The sequence below is a fragment of the Mucor velutinosus genome (assembly GCF_035048745.1).
Source record: "Mucor velutinosus strain NIH1002 chromosome Unknown tig00000041, whole genome shotgun sequence".
NCBI lineage: Eukaryota > Fungi > Mucoromycota > Mucoromycetes > Mucorales > Mucoraceae > Mucor > Mucor velutinosus.
The window spans coordinates 1,162,016-1,189,948 of record NW_027041905.1 but is presented as its reverse complement, the minus strand read 5'-3'; the positions used below and the strand labels follow the sequence as shown (position 1 = coordinate 1,189,948).

The 27,933-nt window shown below is 39.9% G+C and overlaps 10 protein-coding genes across 10 annotated transcripts; 6 read left to right on the top strand and 4 right to left on the bottom strand.

Moving 5' to 3' along the window:
• Nucleotides 1–281: 281 nt before the first annotated feature.
• ATC70_000555 (Aldose 1-epimerase) lies at nucleotides 282–2,506 on the bottom strand (the record flags this gene model as incomplete). Its single annotated transcript, XM_064819969.1, has 8 exons — nucleotides 282–1,226; nucleotides 1,289–1,641; nucleotides 1,701–1,847; nucleotides 1,900–1,951; nucleotides 2,013–2,158; nucleotides 2,219–2,282; nucleotides 2,351–2,378; nucleotides 2,436–2,506. The coding sequence occupies 8 exons, from the start codon at nucleotides 2,504–2,506 to the stop codon at nucleotides 282–284; spliced, it is 1,806 nt and encodes a 601-aa protein (XP_064683889.1).
• A 333-nt stretch (nucleotides 2,507–2,839) lies between these two features.
• On the top strand, nucleotides 2,840–4,369 carry ATC70_000554 (uncharacterized protein; the record flags this gene model as incomplete). Its single annotated transcript, XM_064819968.1, has 4 exons — nucleotides 2,840–3,390; nucleotides 3,462–3,654; nucleotides 3,710–3,803; nucleotides 4,038–4,369. The coding sequence occupies 4 exons, from the start codon at nucleotides 2,840–2,842 to the stop codon at nucleotides 4,367–4,369; spliced, it is 1,170 nt and encodes a 389-aa protein (XP_064683888.1).
• Nucleotides 4,370–4,671: 302 nt separating this feature from the next.
• ATC70_000553 (uncharacterized protein) lies at nucleotides 4,672–5,471 on the bottom strand (the record flags this gene model as incomplete). The annotated part of the gene is made up of 5 exons (XM_064819967.1): nucleotides 4,672–4,716; nucleotides 4,784–4,898; nucleotides 4,967–5,126; nucleotides 5,189–5,282; nucleotides 5,469–5,471. The coding sequence occupies 5 exons, from the start codon at nucleotides 5,469–5,471 to the stop codon at nucleotides 4,672–4,674; spliced, it is 417 nt and encodes a 138-aa protein (XP_064683887.1).
• Nucleotides 5,472–6,865: 1,394 nt separating this feature from the next.
• On the top strand, nucleotides 6,866–7,928 carry ATC70_000552 (uncharacterized protein; the record flags this gene model as incomplete). Its single annotated transcript, XM_064819966.1, has 6 exons — nucleotides 6,866–6,941; nucleotides 6,999–7,093; nucleotides 7,162–7,243; nucleotides 7,317–7,472; nucleotides 7,531–7,709; nucleotides 7,776–7,928. The coding sequence occupies 6 exons, from the start codon at nucleotides 6,866–6,868 to the stop codon at nucleotides 7,926–7,928; spliced, it is 741 nt and encodes a 246-aa protein (XP_064683886.1).
• Nucleotides 7,929–8,190: 262 nt separating this feature from the next.
• ATC70_000551 (uncharacterized protein) lies at nucleotides 8,191–9,453 on the top strand (the record flags this gene model as incomplete). Its single annotated transcript, XM_064819965.1, has 4 exons — nucleotides 8,191–8,328; nucleotides 8,381–9,088; nucleotides 9,149–9,214; nucleotides 9,271–9,453. 4 exons carry the CDS (start codon nucleotides 8,191–8,193, stop codon nucleotides 9,451–9,453), a joined length of 1,095 nt encoding a protein of 364 aa, XP_064683885.1.
• Nucleotides 9,454–9,679: 226 nt separating this feature from the next.
• On the top strand, nucleotides 9,680–10,886 carry ATC70_000550 (uncharacterized protein; the record flags this gene model as incomplete). Its single annotated transcript, XM_064819964.1, has 5 exons — nucleotides 9,680–9,825; nucleotides 9,879–10,035; nucleotides 10,094–10,159; nucleotides 10,209–10,381; nucleotides 10,439–10,886. The coding sequence occupies 5 exons, from the start codon at nucleotides 9,680–9,682 to the stop codon at nucleotides 10,884–10,886; spliced, it is 990 nt and encodes a 329-aa protein (XP_064683884.1).
• A 4,416-nt stretch (nucleotides 10,887–15,302) lies between these two features.
• ATC70_000549 (uncharacterized protein) lies at nucleotides 15,303–17,024 on the top strand (the record flags this gene model as incomplete). The annotated part of the gene is made up of 4 exons (XM_064819963.1): nucleotides 15,303–15,864; nucleotides 15,935–16,045; nucleotides 16,241–16,681; nucleotides 16,741–17,024. 4 exons carry the CDS (start codon nucleotides 15,303–15,305, stop codon nucleotides 17,022–17,024), a joined length of 1,398 nt encoding a protein of 465 aa, XP_064683883.1.
• A 1,000-nt stretch (nucleotides 17,025–18,024) lies between these two features.
• ATC70_000548 (uncharacterized protein) lies at nucleotides 18,025–18,547 on the bottom strand (the record flags this gene model as incomplete). The annotated part of the gene is made up of 3 exons (XM_064819962.1): nucleotides 18,025–18,168; nucleotides 18,221–18,329; nucleotides 18,384–18,547. 3 exons carry the CDS (start codon nucleotides 18,545–18,547, stop codon nucleotides 18,025–18,027), a joined length of 417 nt encoding a protein of 138 aa, XP_064683882.1.
• An 851-nt stretch (nucleotides 18,548–19,398) lies between these two features.
• ATC70_000547 (uncharacterized protein) lies at nucleotides 19,399–19,956 on the bottom strand (the record flags this gene model as incomplete). Its single annotated transcript, XM_064819961.1, has 1 exon — nucleotides 19,399–19,956. One exon carries the CDS (start codon nucleotides 19,954–19,956, stop codon nucleotides 19,399–19,401), a length of 558 nt encoding a protein of 185 aa, XP_064683881.1.
• A 7,200-nt stretch (nucleotides 19,957–27,156) lies between these two features.
• On the top strand, nucleotides 27,157–27,913 carry ATC70_000546 (uncharacterized protein; the record flags this gene model as incomplete). Its single annotated transcript, XM_064819960.1, has 3 exons — nucleotides 27,157–27,249; nucleotides 27,310–27,362; nucleotides 27,421–27,913. The coding sequence occupies 3 exons, from the start codon at nucleotides 27,157–27,159 to the stop codon at nucleotides 27,911–27,913; spliced, it is 639 nt and encodes a 212-aa protein (XP_064683880.1).
• Between the last annotated feature and the right edge of the window lie 20 nt (nucleotides 27,914–27,933).

The window sequence follows — 27,933 nt, the reverse complement described above, 5'->3', positions numbered from 1 at the left end:
ATGGCAGTGTGGTGAAGCATGCTGTTGTCTGGAGAAGTCGATGGATGCAGAGCAGACTTGCACAACCTTACAGCGATAGGTGCTTTTGAGGGCCACTGATACTATACACGAGTATTTCTGGCAAGACCAACGATCTTTATCTACGAATAAAGGCCTAAAGACGTATGCTTTACTGCTGTAACTATTAGCAAGAGGTTTCTAAAGTCAATGCATTACAAGGTATGTCTCAATACTGTAGAAATTTATTATACAAGATTACAGTGCATACAAGGGTGGGCAATTTAGATGGGAACAGTTTCCTTCTTGAGCCATGCAGTTGCTAATTCATCGTGAGCGACGAGAGGACCAAGCTTGGCCAAACACTCTTCATGATAAGCATTGACCCACTTGATCTCAGATGGAGACAAGAGATCAACATCAATCAAATTGAGACCAATGGGAACGATAGTAACATGTTCAAAGCCCAAGTAACCACGACCACCAAAGTTATTGGGAGTCTCAACGTCCTTGACAAGAATGACATTTTCAATACGGATACCGAATTTGCCATCTTCGTAGTAACCAGGTTCATCGGTCACTGTCATGCCGGCAGCAAGAGGAGTGTCATTGAAGTGAGGACGAATGCCAATACCGTGAGGCCCTTCGTGCACATTCAAGAAGGAACCAACACCATGACCAGTACCGTGCAAGAAGTTCAAACCATCCTTCCAGAGATGCTGACGAGCAAATGGATCAAGCAAGTAACCAGTGGTGCCCTTGGGGAACACAGCTTCATCAATGGCAATATGGCCTTGAAGAACACGAGTGAAGCATCTCTTTTCATAGGCAGAAGGTGTCTTGAAATGGAAGGTGCGGGTCACGTCAGTGGTGCCATCCTTGTATTGTCCTCCGGAATCACAAAGGTAGATGTTATCAGGGTCAATGATCTTACAAGTTTCAGGTTCCGGCTTGTAGTGAATGATGGCACCGTTAGATCCTGTGGATGAGATGGTAGCAAAAGAGAGGCCAACATAGTGTTCTTGGATAGCGCGGAATTGCTCCAGACGATCAGCGGCTTCTACTTCACTCAGCTTTTCACCAGCAAGTAACTTGTTTTCAAGCCAAGCAAAGTAATGAACAAGAGCAGCGCCATCACGGAGATGGCAATCGCGCATGCCTTGTAACTCTTCCTTGGTCTTGATGGCCTTGGCATCAGTAATGAAAGATCTCTCCTCCAACACATTAGTCTGTCAATTGGGCGATTTAGATCCTTTCATGTCAATTGCTACATCTCCCCTAAACCAATTACCTCTCCAACAGCAACTTCCACTGCTAAACTAGTCTTGTTGTTGACCAACAACTTCTTTCCGTCCAAGTTCAATGCCTTGAGGTCAGCAAAGAACTGGCTATAAGGTTTAGTGGTTACGGCAGAACCCAAGTGAGATTTAACCTCATCTGTCAATTTATCCAAGTCCAGATATAGAATGGCCTCCGTTTCATTGACGATGGCATAGGAGAAAAAGACAGGGTTGCACTCAATGTCGGAACCCCTCAAGTTGAACAACCAAGCAATCTCATCCAAAGCCGATACGACAGTGCCATATGCCTTCTTGTTCTTGATGTGGGTACGCAATTCCTCCAATTTGTCATGTACAGATTTGCCTGGTCAGCCAATGTCAGTTACCTTTTTCGGCATTAGTTGACTAATTCATTCTTTTTACCTGTAAACTGAACGGGTTGCACAAAGACCTTGTCCTTTGGTGACTCGGGTCTATCTTTACCCCAGGCAAGATCAATCAGGTTTTCATGGATAGGAACCAACGATGAACCAAGAGGCTCGAGTTGGACATTAAGCTGATGAGCATCGACTAAAAAGAGGCATGAACATCTATGATCAGGAAGGTATTATGTGGAAATTACCAGCATTGATAAGAGTAGGGTCAAGACCAATACGAGAACCAGCAGGAAGGTTCTATCAAAATAAAACATCAGAGTCCAATGTGCACTGATAGTCTATGTAGATGAGAGCGTACCTTGACCAGATATTCTTGCCAGGTAGGAACGCCAGGAAGGCCTTGTTTCATCAAGGTCCAGTTATCATCTAACTGTTGAGATGCTTGCAAAAAGTAGCGGCCGTCAGTGAACAAAGCTGCTTCCGTGCTAGTAACAATGGCGAAACCTTAAAACGATTTCATCGTGAGAAAAGCTTAATTGGTGCCTCCCATATCATTCAACTTACCAGCAGAGCCAGTAAATCCAGAGATCCAATGGCGACGCTTATCACAGTCAGCAATGTATTCACTCTGTTGAAGAAGAAGCCGTGTGTATAAGCACCATTGGCATGATCATGGATGCGAGGATTCAATCTTACCTGATGAGCATCTTCAGACGGAGCAAGGCTATAGCATTGGGTTGTGAGCAATGTGATGGAGATGATGGATTGAACAGGCACTTACAAGGCATCCACCTGATGCTCCTTCATCTGGGAGCGAAGACTGGCGAGGCGATCTGAGGTAGCAGTAGGCATGTTGGACTGTATAATTAGTAACTGGAGGAAAAGGACGGAAAAGGCTTTTGCAAAGATCGCACTTTATATACAGCATAAATGAGTAGATGCGACGTCATTTGAGCTGCTAGCAGCGTTATACCAAGAGCAGCAGGAGGAGCACTCAAATATTTACCGACAAACGAACACACTTTTTTCACGGAACTACAAAGAGGGAGCCCAAATAGTTGAGCACCATTGGATTTCATATACACCCAGATTCCTATTTATTTTCTTGCTGTTTTTTCCCTTTTCCCTCATTGCTTTCCCTTTTTCCTTCTCAGTCTCAATAACACCAAGCTGAAAAATTTGAAAATGTCACAAAACAAAGTAGAGGATGTGTACATGATGGAGAGCAACAGTAGAATTCAAACAAGAAGAACAAGCAGGTCAGCTCGCTCTGCATCGCCCGTCATGGAGGAAGATGTCGCTTCTCCTGTATCCTCTGATGAGCTTAATCCAAACATTGGCAGCCAAGTAACTAGCAACAGCCTCGCCTCCAATGGCGGTCGTGTTACGCGGTCTCAATCTGTGGAAAGCAGTGGCTATGAAACTACCGATTCAAGAAAGAGAAAGAGAAAAGCAAAGAGCAGCAACCAGAGCAGCAACAAAAAGAGAGTAGGTAGTGCCAGCAGCGATGCGTACTCGAAAGCAACTCCTCCTCTTCCAGCATCGGCATCAGCAACACCCGCAACACCAGCAGCAGCCATGTCCTCATCATCCACACCTCCCATGAATTCAAATGTGCAAAATGGCAGTAATTTAAATGGAGACGGCGAACGTGAAACAAGAAATACCGCCCAAAGGATTTCCAAAGAAGCGAGAGAAGCCAAGAAAGCACAAAGAGATATCATCATCAAAGAAAGGCAAGTTGAAAATCAGTGCAATATACACAAACAAATCACCAAGCAGTGCTAATATATTTTTTAATGTGCAGATTAACTGAATTGGACAAGCTTGAAAAGGCTGTCAAGGATGGATCACACTCTGAATACCACAGGCTATTGAGCGACATTGAGTCCAAGAGAACAAAGATGCTGAGCGTAGCGGAAATGCGTCGATCCCTTGCTGAGGGTAATGTCAACAACTTTTTCAATTCCCAGAAATATGCTGCATATTCGCAATACTATGTAAGTTGCCTAGGAAATGAACTGCTTGCGGCTTAATAACAGAGTGATTTTCAAGTGGGACAAGTTAGCCCTCCGACGATCCATGATACAGCATGTGCAACACAAAATCAACACATTGGAACAGGAATACTACTCAAATCATGTCCAAAGTAAGTGTGATTGGCTGCTTCATGATGCGATACAGAAAATAATGGCATGGAAACAGGCTCTTTGGATGATGAACATTTGAGCGAATGGTTGCCTCCTGACAGACCTTCGATGATTAATATCCTTTTTTTTTTTTTTTTTTTTTTTTTTTTTTGCTATACCATTTCATGATTTTTCCTAACCCAACACTGTTACTATATAACCCTTAACAAACATTGTACGCTCTTTGACTTTAGGATTAACAGAGGACGACGCTGAAAACGATATCGAATGGGCAAAACAAGATCCCACTGCTGACGAGCCCATCTATGCTGCTTCCTATCAGCAACAACAATACCCCAACAAGCAACACCAATCATCTCCACCTCCACCTCCTTCTAGCTCTTATTTTCGACATGACACACCGCCTACCACATCGACTCGTGATTCTCCACCTCTGGATACGTTGGCATCGCTGGCCGATCGTCAACATCAAAAGGACTTTAAAGAAGAGCCTACTGAAAAGTCCTTTACCTTACCACCATTAAACCCATGGCGATACAATCAGAGACCACCATTGCCTACTTGAAACCCCGGAATCTTCTGTAGATTTTCCATTATACTTGATACTATAGATATTCATGAACAATGCTCTTTTCATGTATATGTATATATACTGCATATTACACTCACTCCTGTTCTCAAAAGACGCACTCTATCCAAGGTCTTTTTGAGCATCTTGTGTTAATTTTATTATTTACACATGCTTCTTTAAACTCAAGAAATAAAAACAGATGCATGCTTGACTTTTTGGGACATTGTTAGAGCAAGATGTTAGGCAAGATGAAGAGGTGGATTATATATTTATTGAATTAGAAAAAAACATTATCTTTAAGCAGAACGACTGGCCTTGTCCAAAACAGCTTCATAGGCGACCTGGAGAGAGGACGAACAGAATCAATACAAATGTTACCATAATTACATGTTTAATTTAAATATTTACCTCAGAAGCATCAGTGCCTTGAATTTCAATAGCTAAACCAACCAAGTTCTTACGAATAGCATCCTTGCTGGAGGCGTACAACATCTTTTGACGAACCTTGGAGGTATCAGGAATCCTAAATAACGCGTTTTTCAGATTAACACAAGGGCACTCGCAAGCATAGCTGTAAATTTCAAAACTTACCAGGCGTAGAATGTAATCTTGCTTCTCTTACCCTCTCCAGGCTTCTCATAATCGAAATCATAGACGGCATAGCGAGGTTCGTTTTCAGGGAGCTGAGCCAAGAAGTCATCATAGTCACCACTCTCGGCCTTCTTCTCAACAACAATTTCTGCATTGTTGTCTATTGCGGTTGCCAGTTAGCGTCTTGAGTCTCCATAGCAGCATGCCTTTCGAGAAACTTACCGGACAACTTGAAGATGATATACTTGTACTTCTTACCGATCTTGAGATCTTGATAGAGGGAGAGACACTCGTCGTTGACGGCTACACCAGATGACTAGAAGCTTGTGTGTAAGTACTTGGCATACTTCCTTGGCTGATGTCTACTGGTTTCAAGATAAACACGAAAAAGTAGAGCAAATACAGACCATCCTGAGAACCCTCTAGCCCTCCAGAATATCAGATGTAGAGCTCTCTTTTACGATATTTACACGGGAAAACAAGGCTCTAGACTTTGGCTTACCATTTTTTAATAAGTTTGATATTGTATTCAAAAACAAGAAGAGAAAAGGAAAAAGAAAAAGAAAATCTCTCGAGAATATAAAGAGAGAGGATGGTCGGCTGGAGTATAAAAAGCTCTGCCAAGATACGTCATGTTGGGCTATCCATACCACACGTTTGGCATGCGGGTGAGGACGGTAAGGCAGTTTGTGTGCCATCTGTGTGCTGCCGACACCACATGATGACCGCCAATCCTTCAGTGTACACAAGCGCTTTTTCTTTTTACATTTGAACGCCTTTATCCATCAAGACATGTACAGAACAGGGCCAAGATATCAAGCTTCAAGTAAAAAGGCATCCACATCCACTCAATGTCAGAGATGCTTAGAGCATGGTCACTGGGTAAATGCTACATCGAATCTCTATTCAACGTATCTAATACTTTCTTCCATAGACCTACGAATGCAAAAAAGACAGAAGCTATAAAGTAAGACCCACTCGTACACAACAATTGAAGAAACCCATCAAGCTGTATCAACCCGAACTGCCCAAAGAACTGCAAGATAAGCGCGGCTTAGCTGATGAAATATTGAAGCGTAAAGAAAGGGAGAGATCAAAAAAGAGAAAGAGATCAAGGTAGCTGTAAACACATGAATCTTGGAGATGGCCCATCTAGAATGTAATATCTATGATAGATCTTCATCTTCATCTTCATCATCCTCTTCTTCATCATCCTCTTCTTCATCGAGTGAATCTTTCTCGTCTGGCAGTGATAGTGATAGCAGCATGAGTGGCAGCTCTCGTAGCCGTGGTCGAAGCAGCAGTGTAAGCAGCAGTAGAAGTCGTAGTAGGAGCTTTAGCAGCTCTGGCAGCAATAGCAGCAGCAGCAGCAGCAGCAGCAGTGGAAGTGAGAGTGACTCTGATGGCTCAAGATCACCTAGACACCGTAAAAGACCAAGACCATCCTCCAGACGATAAAATAGCACACAATAACCAATAAACCTCACAAATCTGACAACAAGGAATCATCTTTACATGTAAGGGACTTTGAGCTACTCTACATGCAATGAGCTACCTGCTCTCATCTGAGCTACGAGCTAATTCATTTGCCATTTGCTGGACATTGCAAGTAGTTTTCTTGCTGTATGATCAAATTAGCACCATGTGCTGTTATCTATATAGGATGCAGACATGTTATCTGCCATTTGCTTCCATTTTGACATGCCAAATGGCGATGGTATGGTTGTAGTTTCTATGAAACTACGGGTACCACAGAGATGACGTCGATTAAATGTTGCGTGTAGCTTTGTTGAAACGCGCGTTCTGGATAGATGAAGCTTGAGTTATAAAGTGTGCTTTCCTCCAAAAACCTTTTCTCTTTTTATCTCTCACTTCATTCAACAATAAAGCTATAACAATATGAGTCGTGGTTCAGGTGCAGGATACGATCGCCACATTACAATTTTCTCTCCTGAGGGTAGATTATATCAAGTTGGTAAATATTGCACTTACAACAACCCAAAACAGGGCATTGTACCTAATTCCATGATAGAATATGCTTTCAAGGCTATTTCAAATAGTGGTATCACCTCTGTTGGTGTTCGTGGTCGTGATGGATGTGTCATTGTTACCCAAAGAAAAGTGCCTGTAAGTTGTGCTATATTGGCTCGCTCATCTCGCTTTCAACGATATTGATTTTATATGCAAAATTACAGGACAAGTTGCTGGATCCCTCTACTATCACTCATGTCTTCAAGTTGACTCCCAAGATTGGTTGTGTTATGACTGGCATGATTGGTAAGTTTTAATGACTATGTGCTGCCGGGCAAAAGCGCTACTAGATGATTAACCAATTTTACGCCCAATGTAGCTGATGCTCGTGCTCAAGTTACAAAGGCTCGTCAAGAAGCTGCCGAGTTCCGTTACAAGTACGGTTACGAAATCCCTACTGACATGCTTGCCAAGCGTGTTGCAAACATCAACCAAGTCTATACACAACAAGCCGCTATGAGACCCTATGGTGTTTGTAAGTGTACCTGTCAAGTTATCAATGGGCGCATAAACTAATCTTTATGTTCATTTAGCAATGATTTTGATCGGTTATGATGACGAATTAGGACCTCAGTTATACAAGTGCGACCCTGCTGGATATTATGTCGGTTATAAAGCAACTTCAGCCGGTGCCAAACAACAAGAATCTTTGAATCATTTGGAAAAGAAGTTGAAGAAGAATCCCGAGTTGAACATGGAAGATACCATTGAGGTAACATACTGACTGTGCAGTGCGAAATGCGAAATGAGTGTGTACTGATGCGTGTTGTTCTCTCAGCTTGCTATCACAACGTTATCCACCGTGTTGGCAGTAGATTTTAAAGCAACCGAAATCGAAGTTGGTGTTGTTCATAAGGATGATACTGATTTCCGCACATTATCCACTGAGGAGATTGAGGATCATTTACAAAGAATTGTCGAAAAGGATTAATAAATGACTTGCCAAGATATACTTTGAAAGAATAAACAAAAAACAGTAGTAAATAGGAGGATTTGATGCCGCTTCTTGAGAGGATTTATTCTTTTTATGTACGTAGTGCGCTTTCTGCTAGCTTTTTGACGCCAGTAAGCTTGCACATCAATGCAGTTTAGCATGATGGCGACCTTGCAACAGTAGTCACTTGGACGCCTATAAAGTAGCAGCGATCCTATAAGCAAAATCGCACATTTCTTCTTATCAAACACCTTTTACAATGGCGTCAACAAACAAGACAGACTTTTCGTCTGATCCTCGAATGACATTGAACGAACAAACAGGCAAATGGTCTTATGTTGGTGAAGAAGGCGTCTCGTATGAATACGATGAGAATGTGGGCGCGTGGTTCCCCATGGTAAGTCTTTATTTTCAATAACAACTGAACATATTAATGATGTGTTTGACAGTACGATGAAAAACTCATGCAAGCACAAGCATCTGTGTATGCAGTTGAAGGCGTAGAAGAGACGGTTGAGGTAAAGCCCAAGGAGAAAAAGAAGCGAGCTGCGACATATGATGTTACAGATCCAGAAGTACAGCAGAAAAAATTGAAGCGTGAGCCACCAAAGAAGCCTGTAACGTCTGTTTATGTTACTGGCATTCCTCCTGACGCTACCGTTGAAGAGCTAAAGACAACATTCAGCAAATGCGGCGTGATTATGGAGGACTTGGAGACCGGAGAGCCCAAGATCAAGATATATCGTGATGAAAATGGCGTATCAAAGGGTGATGCACTTGTATCTTATTTTAAAGAAGAGTCGGTGCCTTTGGCTGTTGATCTGCTAGACGAAGCTGAACTTAGACCAGGAGAGAGCTCTACCAAAATGAATGTACAAAAGGCAGTTTTCAAGGAAAAGGAGCCAGTGGAAAAGAAGAAATCGACTACCGGTAAACTAAAAGCGAAGAAGAAGATTCAGCAGCTGCAGCGAAAGTTTGATTGGGTTGAAGAAGAGGGAGGAAAAAAGCAAGAAAAGTTTTCAAAAATTGTCATTCTGAAGAACATGTATACACAAGAAGAATTAGACACAGATCCAACATTACTACTGGAGTTGAAGGAGGATGTGAGGGAAGAGTGCGAAAAATTGGGCGAAGTGACAAATGTCATCCTGTATGATGTAAGTTGTACGATATGTGGGAAGTGGTAGTATCCAGTACTGATGCCCATGGCAACATAGAAATCTCCAGGAGGCGTCATTTCAGTGAGATACAAGGAAAAGGAGAGCGCCGATGCTTGCATTGCAGTAAGTAATACGCTCAAAGTATCTGAAATCGTCTGCTAATCTGCTGCTTGTCATAGCTAATGGATAAACGATTTTTCGGAGGCAGACAAATCAGTGCTGAAGTGTTTGACGGCAAAACCAAATATGAAAAGAGTGGCGGAAAGCAAACAGAGGAGGACGAAGAAGCAGAAAGACTTCGTCTCGAGAGATATGCTAAATGGCTTGAGGAAGGTGGTAATGATGGCGATAAAACTCCATAAATCTACTGATCTAGTAGCTAGAATTACAAATAAAAGAAGTTTCTCATAAAATGATTGATTTGAGCTTTGAAAGCCTACTGTATTTGTGGCACTCAATGTTGCTTTGAAGCCTTCATGCCTTGCTCACCAATCTTGGGATTGTGGTTTTAGAGTGCCGCATACAGCGTTTTAATGTTTGTGGTACAGCGATTTTCGCATTTTCCACTTGTTTACAACTCTTGATACCATGTCTTTCTTTACCAATCTGGTAGGATCCATCAATTCTGTCGTCGATACTGTGGTGGATACCTACAACAATGCACATACATTTCCGAACACCGTTATCAGAGTGAACGGAAGAAGCTTTCGAATCACAAAACTACTGGGCGAAGGGTAACTAGGGATTGCTCACAAAAGAGGATAGCTATTAAACCAGCAAATTACAGTGGATTTTCATTTGTATATCTAGCCCAGGACGATACGAAGCAGTTGTTTGCCATCAAAACTATACGTTGTAAAATGGGAAAAGAAGTGGCTCAGAATGCGATTAAAGAAGCCATCATCACAAATCGTTTTCAACACAAGAATATCATCAAAATAGAGGTGAGTGCCAAAAGGCATATCCCATTGCATTGGTTGTTGAATAGCCACTCGTTTCAAGGACATGTGCATGATTAAAGAGGAAGATGGCAGCAAGACTATATACATCATCATGCCTTTCTACAAGGTAGGTAATCATGTGCTACTCAGTCTCCAAATGCTGATTAGTCAAATAGAGAGGCAACTTACAAGATTTGATCGACAAGTGCAACCAACAAGGAAAGACTATCCCAGAGCGACAGATTTTGACATTGTTTAGAGACATCTGTATTAGTGTGCAAGTACTAGCATCTTACAAGAATAGAGCTGGAGTCAGTATACCTTGGGCACATCGAGACATTAAGCCTGCGTAAGTTGTAAACCCTCGATATGTATGCTGCATTGCTTATTGAATCTATGTGCGTAGCAATGTCTTACTATCAGACGATGGAAAGACACCTGTGCTTATGGACTTTGGATCAGCAAGATCTGCCCGTGTTGAGATTGTAGATAGACAAACTGCCATGAAACAGCAAGATGATGCTGCCGAAAACTGCTCCATGCCATACAGAGCTCCAGAATTATTTGACGTTAAAACAGGTACAACGCTCACTGAGAAGGTGGATGTGTGGTCATTAGGGTGCACACTTTTTGCTATGGCCTATGGAGAATCACCATTTGAGATGACTATAAATCAGCAAGGAGGAACGATGGCACTTGCCGTGCTGAATAGACAATTTTACTTTCCACATGCCAAAAAAGACGTCTACTCGAGAACACTCCAAGATCTGATATCTTGGATGTTAAACACGGATTCTGACGCTAGACCCAGCGTAGACAAAGTAATCTCTGCCGTTAATAGAGTAATTTCTTGATAATAAACACTTGATCTGGCTTAGAATAATACATCATTATAGGGCGTGGAAAAGCTGCTTTCCCTTGTTGGTAAAATGCATAGCATAGCTTGAAACCTTTACCAAACCACAACCAAGCAAAGTAGGGACGAACGGTTTGAATATAACGTTTCCCAACACCTCATCTATCGATTTACTACTCGTGATTACTTGTTATTAGCAGTTTTCAATACGTTTTATACATAAGTCTTTCCTCATCAAAATTGTCTTAATCTGAAATCATCCGTTTTTGAACAGCAACCCACCATCATCCAACCTACTAATTCAACTGCACTACTCTCAGTTTCCTCGCTGTATTGCTATAAAACATGCTACTTTCAGAGCTCTAGCATTGACATTTTAAAACTTAATTTTGGATGATGGCCCAAACCTCGAAATTGGAAATACTTTTGTACATTCAGAACGTGATATGAAGAAGCAAAAGATAGTGACCCTTGAAACTGAAACATATTGGAAATCAATGATGTACATCGCATGCTTGGCGGGGTATTTGGTACTGCTGGGAGAACCCTGTACCCAGTGTAATGTTGTAGTACCTATATAACTTTCCTTGGATCGTATAATAAACGTAAAGAGCATTCCTCACATAAAGCAGTGTGGTAGATGTCAGATCGAATAATTATATCTTGTCTTACGTTTGAATAAAGAACTTAAATTGCATCTATTTAGAAGACACCCATTTATTATAAACACAAAAATATTATAAATGACAGATCAATAGGAAATCAACTAGTTGTAACCCTTTGCTACTTCAACCTCTTAGCCAATCAGATTGCTTGAAAACTCCGCTGACCTAAAAAAAAATTGCGAGGGTTTCCCCCTGTTTTGATGTGAGGCAAAATTTTAAGCTCCGCTATATATAGCAATATAGCTGTTACTATCATCAAACTTCCCCCAGGTGCTAGAGTATGCCTTACTTACACCATCTAGCTTTAAATTCTGGCATTGAGACCCTCAATCATCACTAAAGTAAGTAGTGATAACCAAGTGGAGGCAGCCTATCTACCTCCTAGCCTCGGATAGAGTCTTGTTGAGCTTCAGGGATAGGCACATCCACACAACGTAAAAAAGGTATGCTTCAAAGAAACATAAAATAATAAAAGAAAGAAGAAAAGAACATACTACTATAAGGGTATAGTAATATGTAAGCAAAAAAAAAAAGAGAGAAACTCACACGAAGCCAGTCAAAGAAAAGCATAACAAACATAACATCAAAGATGTTTAAAAAAGCTTGTTGTTGATACAATCAAAATGCATACATGAGCAACGTGCATGGTAGTAGTAGTCGGATGTAGAGCAACATGGCACAAATACGCACAACTGCAAAAGCAACAATGGTATTATAAGTTTGCAGTACAACATAATGACTAATGTCGTTTCATGTAATGTTACAGAGGAAACACTACCAACAAAAGAAAAAAAAAGAAAAAGCGCAACAAGGCAAACATCATGAATGCATTATCACGAGAAAGGAAGCAATAATATAAACGTTCAAAGAAGTTTTATATCATCGCGACCAGAAGAAAAAAAAATACTTACCATTTATCACCACCATAAATAGACCAGAGATAAACCAGAGATGGACCACAGAATAGAATATTACCATAGATACACAGAGAGTAGACAATCACCAGAGATAAACGACAGATAGACCACAGATAGACCAGAGATAAACCATAGATTGGCCAGAGATTGGCCAGAGATGAACAACAGAATAGGCAATGACTGGAGAGAGGCCAGATAATACGTAATGACCACAGACAGACCAGAGAACCAACATGCACCAAACACAGTAGATCTGAAAGAACCATATTAACATCAGCAGCAACATCAGCAGTAACACCAGACGCAATACAAGCAGCAACTACACCAACACTATAAAAAACCGAACGAGCGACACCAGAGACCAGGCAAAGACTTAAGAAGCAACCACCAGAGATAGAGACTAAAAAAGCGGCCACTAGACATGATAAACCAAAGTAGCAGGCAGCAGAGATAGCAGAAGAGTGATGGCAGCAGCACCCACGTCAAACAGGCGTAAGAGTTATCAAAACCTAATAAAAAATTTCAATCAGTGATAGTTCTACGGCTTTCAGTGCTCGTTATCGAATGGTACCTAATATATTCCACTTCAAAAAAGCAGCATTAAGTTCTTCTAATAGTACAAGGCAGGGTTATCAGAAGCTAGAGTGTTATTATCAATCAAAAAGGTTCCAAAACCACCTTGGTTTGATTCTAAACGCGTTTTGCAAAAAGGGAAAAAAAAGGGGGCATGGAAAAAAGAGAGGGCACCCTATCCGACGTCACTACCAGTAGATTTAGTCTCGGTTTTGTACCGTAGCGGCCGTATTCGCGGCAATTTAATTTGAAATTGTGCAGTGGTATTTTTGTGTTCAAACTTGATGTTGCATACAAGCATGCATCTTAGGTTACATTCACTTTCTCCTGAAGCCACCTTTTACAGTGTAGCAGCATAGATGATGTTTATCGTATCACATCACATCTATGTTTACAAATCCAGTCAATTGTGTGTGCACAGATGCCTCAGGAACTACAATACATTCAATCTCACTAATGTCAAGATATCGAGATCCACCTACACTACATGAAACATTTCGACTTAGGTGGCCTCTCAACAAGCTATACCAACAATACATAAGGCCCCAGTGGCCTGCTATTTATATACCATCTCAACGTAGTAGTCATTGACCAGGGACCTACCATATTTAAGCAAGCTAGATGCCCTGTAATAAAGAAGCTTTTTGCTTTCGTTTTTAGATACAGTTGACAACTGATTATTATCATCGACTTATTATTACGAATTCATCACTTGACTTGGTTTCGCATCCTTTAAACGCTTTTACAGAATTTGACTATGAAAACTGTCGTTATAACACCCAACTTTCTAATATGACGTTAGAAGACTAAAAAAGCTGCAACGAATGGTGCCAATTACTTTTAGCTTTCTGACCGAAAATAATGAGAAATTTGCAAAAATATGAAAACATGTTTTTAGTGAATATGTCAATATATAGCATATACAAGCCTCATAAATACAGCTTCCAGTGTTGCATTGCATCTTTAAGATCAATTTGATTCGATATGTATCATAGGAAAAGTCGTCATTTTTGGTGTGAAAAACGCGATCATTTGATTTTTAAGGATCTTCCCTTGCTAATACTCATGGAAAAACGACCTATGTGAAACAACACCGTCGTTATTTCTAGCCAAAATGCTCCGTGTACATGCGCTTCCTTGATTCGATCATTGCGGTAAAAACGGCCAAAAAGTCCATTAAAAGAACGTCTGTCTACGTGGTATCAACACTTGATAACGTAGCAAGCCTGATAATCAAAATGAAAGCCTTTACTTGCTGTACATATTACGTTTGTTGGCTCCTCATACTAAAAATACGTAATAACCTCTTTTGGTGGGAACACGCTGCTGCGTGTAGGATAATTCATATCCGGCTTGAGCATTTGGCTATGGAGAGGTTTATTATTAGATTGCAAAATGTATGAATAGATTACACAGGCTCTAAATTAACGACAGGAATAAATCACTGTTCTCACTACAATGCTATAATTAGGTCTAGAATAACGTCTCAGTTCCTGGGGCTTAGTATACCTTTTACTCTCATTCTTTATAGCTCATAAATATGGCAGGAAAAAGGCGCGTATGAAGAACCAACGATTTACTCAATTTTCAAACAACATTTTGATAAGTATTGTATGACTCCTTTAGCGTTGTATACTGTAAGATTAATGCTCTGCCATCTTGATTATATGTTGGCCTTGTTTAATAATCATAGCGAGGTAGTATTGATTTTCAAAGGTTTAGTGTGGGGATGTAAATTTTATAATATGATCGACTGTATCAAATGGAAGATTAGATTCGATAATGTTCGCATTATTCAGGCAGAATACTTATATTAGGGCAGTGCAATATATAGTTAGCTATGATTAAGTCATGTCATTATCGCGAATCTTCATCATTTGGCCATTATGAATTGTCAAGTGAGGGGCGGCGATGTCGTCCCACTGATATAAATCAGTGTCTAGGATATTTGAAATGCAAGCATTGATGAGATCTTCCAGTGGATGTGGTTTCATTAGTGATGGCCTGTACCAATTTTTTTTCCATATATGATATGAATAAGCAGAATATATGTTTTGATGTTGCTTACTTGGATCCAACCTGTGGAATTAATCCAGTGTCATCAATCGTCAGTCTTTATTCTCAATCAGGGGAACCGTAAACCTTAGATTTAATGTGACGAACAATTGTAAACATTCGTATCAGAACGCAGTAAAGATCATTTAATAGAGCCAATGTAACGCAATTCAAACTTCCTTCTTCCTAATTTTATTAACTAAAATGTCATTGCCTGAATACTTGCCCACTGCTCAAGAGACCACTAGCTCATTAAAAGAGCTCTTCCGCAATGTCAACAAATTGGTTGACGATTTCGTGAACAGTGATGACAACAGCCGCAGGCTTTCAGAAGACAAGGTTCGCCGATTCGTCTGTGGCAACTTGTTCATTGACAGGCTGGACGAATTCCATGGCAAGAGAGAGATGTTGAAAGGCTGTCCAGCCACTGAATGGTCGGTATTTATGGCAGAGATGGCTGCCAAAAACAAGCTTAGGCCTAAGGAGGAGAGACTGTCCTTTGGCGAGCTGTCCGCACTGACTTCAGCCGAGTACCGCGTGCTTAGAGAGAATGAAAGAAGGCGATTGGAGTCAGTTGCAGTCGCCACAAACAATGCTGAAATTCCTTCTTTACTTGCTAGAAGCGAGCAATTTGAAGATGATATAAAGAAAATGAACAACAATCTGAAGTATTTGATGACCAACTACAACACCCATGCTTTTTTGATAACGTACACTGATACTTTGCATGAGGAATTGTATCCTCCAGGCTTGTATAGAAATACAGGTAATTACTCTTGTACGTCTCGCTGGTACAATGTAGAGTCTAAAAAAATTGATTGCACATTGATTCATAGCTATGACAACGAAATGCGTCAATACTGTCAATGCTAAACTTTCAATATTTTCAATCGTAAGCTGTTTGAGAAGAATGGTGTTGGGCAACTCTGTAGTGCGTTTTACTGAAGGTAAATGATCTGGAAAATGTATTTGGCACAGCAAAATTCATCATTTCCGATAACCGATTTTTAAAGCACAAAGGGTTGCCCCCGCTCCTCATAGACAGACAAGAAAACGCAAGCAATTGCATTATCCTGTCTTGCCTGCCGCAGTGCCTGCAGCTATCGATTTGCCGGCTTTTGTTGACCAGGATGACAGCTAAGCTGAGGCCGATGAGGCTGAGGTGACTCCTCTTGTTGAATCTGATGTGGATGTTGATGCTGTCAATGTCGCTTTTATTGACGTTGCTGGTAATGACATTGGTACTGATACTGACCCGAGCGATGAGAAGGAGGATGATCAAAATGCTGAGGCTGATTCCGAAGGCGTCTTCAGCAGTTATGATCAGAGTGACAATGGAGACGACAATGATCGTAGTTATTGTAGTGGTGACGATGATGAAGATGAAGAGGACATCAACAGCGCCTCCAGAGTGCCAGATTGCGCTCCCAACTCTAAGCAATTGTCGATCCCAGCAAAGCTACGCGGCCCATCTGCTCACTCTGCTGCTATCACCTCCCATGCCACTGGTCATGAGCCAGTAAGAAAGCGAACCAAGACGGATATGAAGAAAAGCTTGCAGATTGCAGTCTCTGCAGCCTTCAGTAAGTGTGATAGTATATAATCTTTAAATAAATAGGGTTGCTAATCTTATTGAGGATAGATGAAGTTAGCAGAAGACAATACAAATGTGTTCCTTGGCTGTCTTTGTTCAATGACGCGAAGATGCGTAGTTTGGGCGTGAAGATAGTTGGATGGCCCACTGGTATTGTTCCTCCTGTTCGTGACGGGAAGGCGCCCTTCGATGTCTATGACGGCGATAATTCAATGGATACATTGCTTCAGGGCTTTGAGGACACAACCATCTACTTTGAAAAGCTGAGAGCTGATGATGATGACAGTGATGAAGATAAGAGCAACGATCAAGGGGATGAAGATGATAATTGAAATGATATTCTTCCGAAAATTCAGTAAATATTTGTTTTTATTTTAATATCACATTCACCAAGTAGCATTGTGTTGGATCTTTGACCTTTACCTTCCTTTTTTCAGTCAAGAATTGCACAGATGATAAAGAAACTCGAGCTACAAAACACTACGGCCCAACTAATGTTCCCGAAAGGTGAAAAATGCTCTCATATGGGAACATCGGCGTTCCTAAAGATCTATTATAAGTCGGCCGATGTTCTTATAAAAACATCCGAAATGTTCCCATGTGAGCACATCTATATTCTTATACGAGCACATCGATTTTCAGAAATTTGAAAAAAAGAATTCTCCTACCGGGGTCGAACCCACAACCTATCGGTTGTGGATCTGACGTTCTTCCCACTAAACTACTCGAATATCTTATTGAAATATATTCTTTTACTTTAATAAGTAGTTATTAGGTAGTTTTAAATTGCCATTTTCTCGTGCATTTTATAATACGTTTAGTAATTTTATGAATTTTACAGATAATAAAAGTCTCTCTGTTGCCTACAGTACTATAGTTTAGCTATTCAAACCATTTTATTCATGTGGAAAACTACACCTTCTCAAATGAGAACATCAATGTGCTCATGAGAACATCGATGTTCCCAAAAGAGCACATCCATGTTCTGTGAGAACATCAGTTGGGCCGTAGTGAAATTCTTGTACTCTGCTATCGACAAGTTGAGAAGACGCATTTTTGTAAGCACCTTCTTGTATTTTCTGTTGATGTAAGAGGCTAGAATGACAGCTATGTCAGTCTCCGTCCGTCAACATATGCGAGTCCTTACCCAAAGAATATATCTTGTCACTTGTATACTTGTCCAAGACCTGTGTCAAAAGAGCATGTCGGTTAACCTTGCTCATATTGCGAGACATGCTCACAAAATGATTGCAGTGGGATCACATTCTTTCAACAGATTCGCCATCTATAAATTGGATGAATTAATAACAGTCTTACAGTTCACAGAGAAATTCATAGTCGCTTATTACCGGTGAGAGCCATAGCCTTCACATATCTTGGAAAGTATTTGACTTGGCAGTTGAGGCTGTGAGCCAAAGCATGGAAAATGGCTACGCCATAGATGGGGTCATGTCTATTTATGAGAGGGACAGACTCCTAAATCAAATAAGGCATTTAAGATTATGTAGTGAACAAGCTGGATGCTTACCACTATTCTTTTTTGGCACATGCAAACAATGTCATACAAGACAGCCAGCTTTTCTTGGTCTCCCAAGCTATCAACCACATGACTGATTGCAGCCAAAGCGTACTTGCGTCTACAAATTATGATATTAGCTTTTCTTAGATCGCGTCTTTCCTTGTTGATTTACCCTTCGCCACCAAAGATGTCAAAGATACGCTCGACAATACCATGTCTGGCACAGTTCAAAGAGAACACACCACACTCACCAAATCGGTTGCCATTTTGTCGTCTACGGTCAACACCGGCCTTGAATTCACTGTCAAAATCTCGAAGTAAGCGCTGATTTGACATAATTGTTATTAAAAAGTGCCTCATATATTAATCTTTCAGGTACCTCTTCGTCAGTGACCTCAGTGTGATCATTGAACCGCTCAACTTCCTCAGGAGGTGCCACCAAGGCAATCTCTGCTCATGCACTACGGCCCAACTGATGTTCTCACGGAACATGGATGTGCTCTTTTGGGAACATCGATGTTCTCATGAGAACATCAGTTGGGCCGTAGTGATGACGGAGCAAAGATGCCCTGCTCCCAGTTGTTCTTGCTAGAGTTACGATCTTTGCGTCTTTTCCACGAAAAATTACCATCCATGGACACAAACTTGCGTTCAGCACTTTATCATTTTTGTTTAGAGAGATGCTCCAGGCTTTTCTAAGTTGCATACGATAATCATGTAACTTACATGGCAAGCATAGCAACCTACTTGCAAAGCCAACGAATTCTTTTCACGCAGACGCGATCCATTGCATGCTTATGAACACTTCTGTAAATCAGTTGAAGCATGTTATATACAGAGGCATCCATCGGAATGAACTACAATCAAAGAATACATGTAAGCGGACATCATACTACCAAGGGGTAGACTTACGTCCTTGCTGAATCCACCTCGTTGCAAACACCAAGAATTGTAGATTTTGGTGAATCTATGGTTGGAAACATAGCCATCTAGCTTGGCAATGTTACCATACTTAAAAACTGAGAAATGGATTGCCGATTTTGGTTGTTGAGTGGGAAGTTGGGGGCATCTGACAGAGCACAAGGGTTTCCAAAAGAGATTGATGATCACAGTATGACACTGAGAACTTCGAAGGTCCTAAAACAGCAATTTAATCAATAAAAAATGAAAAGCTTAATTTTGTACGATTAATTACCACCAAACATGAATCCAGTCAAGTCAGAGGTGCGTCTGATTGAGCAGTTGCAACTAGCAGGCTTCTCCACTTCCAAGGGCTTCTCGAGTCTAAAGTCGGGCTCGCCACACCTCTTGAAAGACTCGATGAATGCAGTGAGCAATGCTTCACTGCCTTCCGCCCAGAACTGCTTTCTTTGCTTCTTCGGGTTGAAGTTACGATTGTGAACTCGTTCTACACGTTCAACTGGAGCTGGATGATCCTGAGTGTCGTCGTCCACCCACATACCAAACTCATCAGCATCTTCATCCATTTGTTGTCGTGCCTCTTCAAGTCGTGCGTACATTTCATCTGCAGATCCACTGCCATTGCTTCTACTTCTACTTCTCTTGGCAACGTTCTCTGCTTCTTGCTCTGCAAGTCTGCGCTTCATGGCGTCACGTTCTTTTTTATACAACCTTCTGTCATGTGTAGTTGCAGTCCCGTTCTGGATTCGCTTCATTCTGTTCAGCTTTTTAAGTTCTTGCTTCTTCAATTGCTTAAGAAGCTTTGCGTCTTCGATGCTACTCATGGTGATATTTGTTTATAGAGAAAGAGAAAAAAGGTTTTCGAGAACAAGCACCTCATCAGACAAATATTGAGGACAAATTACAGGGTCTGTGGAACACAATTAATTTGAATGGCGTCAAATGTCGATTATAATTAGATTACTTTCCTCATTTTCGGATATTTTTAGAAACGGATGGCTGTTTAACTGGTTCTGCCTGTGGAATACATCTATCATAATCAGCATTCCGACAGTTCATCCAGTCACCAAATTTAGATATAAACTGTATGTACACTGAATAAGATGTACGGTATCGATTTATACCATAAGAAGATATGGACTTCAGATACGCTAGTACTATAAGATCCATACTATATAAGATATAGGCTATAGATGGCACCACGGACATGGATGGCGCTATAGACTTATACTTGTATTCCGACATTGACTACGGATGTTTACCATATCTGGATAGGCACCAAGATTAATGCAATATGAGCTTGTTGCTTCAGATGTGCACCTCATGACCCACGCTATAAGACTCATGCTTATATCCGTGATACTAACTACAGATACTTTATGTACTACAGACTTGTACTATATATGAGACATGCTATAGACATGCCATATATCCAGATACATGCTAAAGATGTATGCTCAGCGATATACACTCAGATATGTACTATTAATATAGACTAAGGAGACTGTATCTATCGGATACATGCTACTAGATCGATATTAATTATCCTTATAGAAAGGATAGATCAGGGTACTTCGGATGAGAGTCTAGTTATTCATCCAGACAGAGCTAAATCATGATTAGCTTGCTGGAGTTGTCTTTTAGCATGATTAGACATTAGTTGATCTGAGTTGACTTATTTGTCAATCTAATTAATAGAACTTTTATCCATTGTTATAGTATATAAGAAGGATCATCTACCTGGCCAGTAGAGAGACTTCAGTTTATTTTACACCTGTCAGTTTGATAATAAAATATACCTTTATCAAGTTGACATTACTGTTTTTTTATTCTTTTTTTTTCCGTGAATTTTAGTCTATCAAGCCTAAAATTTCACATCTACTGTATTTGGATAACCTTTATCACAAATTCAGGAACATGGATTGATAGGAAATCAACTAGCTAGAACTCTTCGGTGCTTCAACATCCGAGCCAATCAAATCGCTTGAAAACTCCGCTGATCTAAAAAAAAATTTGCGAGAGTTTCCCCCTGTTTTGATGTGAGGCAAAATTTTAAACGCCGCTTTATATAGCAATAGAGCGGTAGCTATCATCAAATTCCCCTCAGGTGCTAGAGCATGCCTTACTTACACCACCTAGCTTTAAATACTGGCATTGAGACCCTCAATCATCACTAAAGTAAGTAGTGATAACCAAATGGAGGCAGCCTATCTACCTCCTAGCCTCGGATAGAGTCTTGTTGAGCTTCAGGGATAGGCACATCCACACAACGTAAAAAAAGGTATGCTTCAAAGAAACATAATAATAAAAGAAAGAAGAAACGAAAATACTACTATAGAAGTATAGTAGTAGGTAGGCAAAAAAGAGATACTCACACAAAGTGAGTACTCAAAGAAAAGCATAACAAATACAACATCAGAGACGTTCAAAAAAGCTCGTTGCTGTTGCAACAAAAATGCATACATGAGCAACATGCATGATGGTAGTAATAGTCGGATGTAAAGCAACATGGCACAAATACGCACAACTGCAAAAGCAACAATGGTATTCTAAGTTTGCAGTACAACATAATGGCTAACGTTGTTTCATGTAATGTTACAGAGGAAACACTACCAACGAAAGAAAAAAAAGAGAAAGAAAGCGCAACAAGGCAAGCATCAAGAATGCATTATCACGAGAAAGGAAGCAATGATATAAACATTCAAAGAAGTTTTATATCATCGCGATCAGAAGAAAAAAAATACTTACCACTAACCACTACCATAAATAGACCAGACAATAGGCAATCACCGAATATAGACCAGAGAACGAGCATGCACCAAACACAGTAGACCGAGAAGGGCCATATTAGCAGCAGTAGCAGCAACACCAGCACCATAGACAAACCGAGGAACGAACGCCACCAGCAGAGACCAGACAAATGCCAAAGAAGAAATCACCAGACGTGATAAACCAAAGAAGCGGGCAGCAGAGATGACAGAGAAGTAATGGCAGCAGCATCCACGTCAAACAGGCAAAAAAATAATAATAATCAAACCCTAACAAACAAATTCAATTAGTCTTAATTTTACGTCTTCCAATGCTCGTTATCGAATGGTACCTGATGTATTCCACTTCAAAAAATCAGTATCAAGCTCTTCTAACAGCACAAGACAATGCTATTAGAAGCTACATTGCTAATACCAATCAAACGGTTTCCAAAAGAGCCATGGTTTGATACTAAACGCGTTTTGCAAAAAGGGAACAAAATAGGAGTATGGAACAATGAGAGGGCGTCCTATCCGACGTCACGGCTAGTTGATTTGGTCTCAGTCTTATACCGTAGCAGCAGTAATTGCGGCAATTTAATTTGAATATGTGCAATGGTATTTTTGTGTTCAAACTTGACTTGACCTCACATCCTTTAAACGTTTTTGTTAAATTTAACAATGAAAACTGTCGTTGTCACGCCCAGCTTTTTAATACGTCTCTAGAGGTTTAAAGAAGCCGCATCGAATGGTGCTGATTACTTTCAGCTTTCACGCCAAAAATAATGAGCAATTTCCAAAAATATGAAAACTGGTTCTCTGTGAATATGTCAAAATTTAGCATATGAAAGTCTCATAGAAAGAGTTTCCAATGTTGCATTTCATCTTTACGGTCAATTTGATTCAATATGTATCATAGGAAAAGTCTTCACTTTTGACGTGAAAAACCCGATCGTTTGATTTTCAAAAATTTTCCCTTGCTAATACTCATGGAAAAACGAGGATTTTCATGAATTTGCAGTGACCCAAAAAATTTTGAGATTAAGCGTCAGGAAATAAAGCATGATCAAGAGGAGGCGTGTGGTGCTATTCCAAGCGCTCAGAACGCTTTGTGGCATGAGTTATTCGTGCTTGAAAATGGCTAGATTTGAACAGAATTCGACCTAAAACGACGGCGTAGTGAGTTGCGTTACCAGAAGAGTAATCAAGTTACGCTTCTGTCTGATAAACCAAATGTTCTGCTTTGTACAGGACTGAATTTTCAAGTAATAGACGCTTTTATTCCGGTCCCGAGGCTCAGATATTGCTTTTTGGAATGCGCGATTACACTAATCTTGATACTGAAGTGTCAATAATATTATGCAAACTTGAAGCTAAAGACTTGCTCGGATTGAATTAAATGCTCATTAGGTTAGCAAGACACTTTTGATTGTTGTCCACAAGAGACGCCACATCTAGCCGTGAAATCAGACTTAAAGTCTATCCACGATGTTAAACATTCATAATTAACGAGTGTTGTGCCAGAAGGGCTACAAGTGTCTATAAAGATTAAGGTATTCTTGATGGGTAGATACGTCTGTGTTGTGTAACAACATGGACAAGCTATGATAATTGAAGTGCATCTCAGCTATCTAAATACTGAGGTTCACCAAATGTGATAAGCGTTGTACATGTAATGAAATAGCCACCCAAACGCAACTTAATTGAAAACCAAAGTTCATCAAATAGCACTCATTCAAATTCATGCTATTTGGATCTATTAATGAAAACGCTCAAATGTGCATCAAAAAACCATTTAAACATACTAAAGTAAGGATGCATGCTTATATCGCACATCGTGTGAATGAATCACTCCTGATCACAGTGTATTCAATCACACCCATGATGGTCGTAATAAGTGATGGTATCTTTATCCAAATAGAATCAAATCAATAACAGTCATATTCAAATATGACAACTATGCCCTGCTGCCATAGTTGCACAATATCCCAGATAAAGGATTCCATACTTCAATAACAAACATCACACTTTAAACCATCAAGGTTACATTAAATCATGCTATGACGATAGCTCACCCAAGCCCATCAAGGTTACTCAAGTCGTCCCTTATGGCCAGTGCTCTTGCATTGATTATCGCTTTAAATCAAACATCAATAATATTTGCCAGATGTCGTCGCAACAGCAGCACCTATTGGCCTCTGTAATCATTAACACTACAAAAAGCTATAAGCTAGGAGTTACAAATGTATATACTGCATATAAATACGTTAGTTCATTTCTGAACTACATAAATAAATACAGTTGGCTTCAATTGTATTTTACTACGGCTTTGCTTTTTTATTAAATCTATTAAGCCTGACTTCACTGTGTTCGGATCCGATTATATCATCGTAAATTTATGGTCCCTAGATACTACTTTCAAAGCCTCAAAAAGAGAAAAACTTGATCTTAAAAGCATTTCAGTAGACTGGCGTTATTAAATATAAGACTTAAAAAAAACCATGGATAGTAATAGTGCTATGTAATTTGCCACCTACTTTCCATACGCTTTAAAAGCATCTATTACTGTATTGCCTTCATGATTAGAATGCCATTAAGTTTGCCAGTCAGCCCCACCAGCCAAAATTATTTCAAACCCAGTTCAATAGTCTGCTCTAGATTGGTCAAGTCTTAAAAACCTTCGACTCGATTGAACTATTCTGGCAGATTCGAATAAGTAAAATATGATGATCATCGTATGCATCTTTAAGCTTTGCCCCTGGTGGTAGGGCGAAGTGGTAAAACTCCCGTATGCCAACGGGAGGATCCCGGTTCAAATCCCAGTGAACGCATTTTGATTAATTATTTACGGTCGTACTGATGTCCTCGTTTGGTGAATGTTCTCTTATCCAGTATCTCTGTATGACAACTTAGCATGATTGTATTGGCTCTAAGTGCCCACCTTATTTGTAGTAGATTTCTTTCCCAACTTCCTTTCCATAATTTATTCCCCATCATGACTGACATTGGGTCCACCAACAGTCTTGTCTATCACTCATAGCGACATTTACAGGACTTTAAATAAAAACTGGAGCTCGTCTCCCCTACAAAAAAAAAATGCATCTTTAAGCTTTTTTGGAGTGCTTTTCAAGGCGCATCCAATGGTACCAAATAAAATAAATGTTTTGAATAAAATTATCGAGTAATTTACGAAAATATAAAAAGAGGTTTCTGGTCAAAAAATCGAAATTTTACATATCAAAGTCCCACAAAGATGAATTCAGAAGCTGCTTTGGATCGATAGAATCATTTTGATTCAATATCATAACATAATAAATGTTCAGTCCTTTTGCACTTTACAATCCTAATATGGAACCTGAGTTTCAAGGCATCTATCAGACCTGGCTCATATGAGAATAATGATTTTACAATCAATCAATAAAAACCACTATTATTTCTATCCTCTTTCCTCTGCTCAATGCTACCAACGTTTTCTTTGAACGACAGCTCGGAGCCTCAGAGATTTCACTACTTACTGCAGACATTTTATGCAACCCATGCATTGTCAATGTCCAGACTAACGTTATTAAATATAGAATGCAATAAAATATCATTATGAACGATATAGAAGGCAATAAAATATCATTATAAACGATAGTGCTATGACATTCCACCTACTTTCTATACGCTTCAAGGGCATTTACTACTGTATTGCCTTATGAAAAGGGCATGAGTTTTCCAGCTGGCCCTACCAGCCAAAATTAATTTAAACCCAGAATCATAGTCTGTTCCAGATTGGACAAATTTTGATGATTCTGGACTCGATCGAGCTATTTTTGCAGATTCGACTAAGTGAAGTATGATAATCACCCCATGCTTCCTTAAGCTTTCCTGGAGTACTTTTCAAGACGCTTCCTATGGTACCAAGTTATATAGATGTTTTGAATACACTTATTGAATGATTTATAAAAATATGAAAAGAGGTTTATGGCCAAAATGTCGAAATTTTACATATCAAAGTCTCACAAAGATGATTTCAGAGGTTGCTTTGGATTGATAGAAACATTTTGATTCAAGATATACCATAGTAAAAGTCTCCGTTTTCAAGGTAAAAAATGCGATCGTTTGATTTTCGATGAAAACTATGAGGGGTACCTCATGCTTTTTGGTCGATTTTTGACCATGTTTTTTTGGTCCACAAAAAGTCGAGCAAACGTGTCAGAAAGTAACTGCCAGATGAAAGCAACCATTTGGGGCTATTCTGACAATCTAAAATGGCCTTGAACGCAAGAAAATTCAGCTCAAATGCACTCATATTTTGCTGTATTATGGACACTAAGGACTAAAAAGTGGGAATACCAGTATGCTGCTTGCCCGTATATGAAGTAGCTACGTGTATATGGATGTAGAACATCACATAAGAATCAGATCCACAGATAATATGAAGGGTTTTCATGTGTAAGTAGAGGGTCAACATGAAAGCAGTAGTGTTTTGATAAGATACGCAAGGACAATCGGTAGTGCGAGCTGCCGCTGCGCAGGTTGGTTCTCACTGAAGCGAAGCGAAGGTAGAGAGCCATCCGAAGCATAAACACACTCGGATGATGTAAAAGCTTTAAGCCCCAAATGCACATCCCCTTTATGAATTTACTTAATACCTTATATTTCACGACTTTTAGTCAAGAATTTTGTTCAAAAATTCAGGATTAAAATCACATTAGTCATAACTTGGTACAAAATGAGAATGTGCTTTAAACGGTACTACTCTGAACAGTCTATTCACAATTTGTGTCTAAATAGTCTTGTTTTTTCATATATTTTATAGGTTTTCTGAGGGAAGCCTGCGCTAAATTTGCACCAAAGCACCTTTCGCAGTATTCATTGTTTAGATTCAAAAAGCATCTATCGTTTGAGGCCCCACTTAAAGCTATAGCATTAGCTCTCGTGGATCTACAGTGCCTAAAAAATCAGACCCGACCAAACTTTCCAGAAATGAAGCTCCTGATTTACACTTTTTTCAGAGCCCAGCTTCGATGTTGTTGCTTTTAATCTTTTTTTGGCAGGTTTAAATGACCAGAAAAATTTGGTTATTGCTTGTTACCCATAAGTGAATGACTTGCTCCCAATGCCACGGATCACATACCAGCCTACATTAAAAATTGAGATTCCTGTCAAACCGAATCATCAATGGTCACAGAGCCTGGAGACTTCTTTTTCTTGGTGAAATATTTTTTCTTATTTTTTGATTTCTATTCTTTCTTCCTGATCCTGTCAAATTAAACATCATAATCGCATATCATGGGTACCGTTCGTCAAAAGAGAGCTGCAAAAAACACCAACAAAAACACTAGACGTACAGCCGACAGACATAGAAAGAGAGTTACCATCCATGTAATATTCAATCACATCATCAACCGTCCATCCAATGTCATCTAACATGCAGCTTTATAGGGTAATTCCATCATCAAAGCCAATTGGGATAAAAAGTTGACATTAAGACAAAAGTAAATAACTAGACTACTTAAAAGTCTCAATTGTGGATCTAACATATTGCTTGTGTAGTTACGAAAAGCTTGGTTTGTTGACTTCGTTAAACGGTGAATCTGGTGGTAGAGAAAAAAAGATGCCCGAACCAAAGCCAACAGCAGCCAACAGTAGCACAGAGCCGAAAGAGCTCAAAGAGTTAACAGAGGATGATATTGAGGAAATCAAAAAGTCGCTGGGTCCAGGAGAGGGTTTGATCCAGCGTGATGATGATGGCAATGTTGTGCGCATTATTGTGGGTGAACAAAAGACACATGACGAGATTCTGGATGCTGAGGTTGCACCTGTTGAGGCAAAGACTGACGTTGTGAGAGCACTTGAAGCACAAGCCGCCAACGCCTTCCACCGCGAAAAGCATCAATCAGAATTTGAGACAGACTGGATCCAGAAGTTGATCAACAAGCATGGCGAGGATTACAAGGCTATGTTTTGGGATAAAGAACTCAACGTATACCAGCAAACAGCAGCACAATTAAAAAAGAAGTGCCAAAAGTATTTAAGCAAGAAATAGATTTACATTCATACAATAAA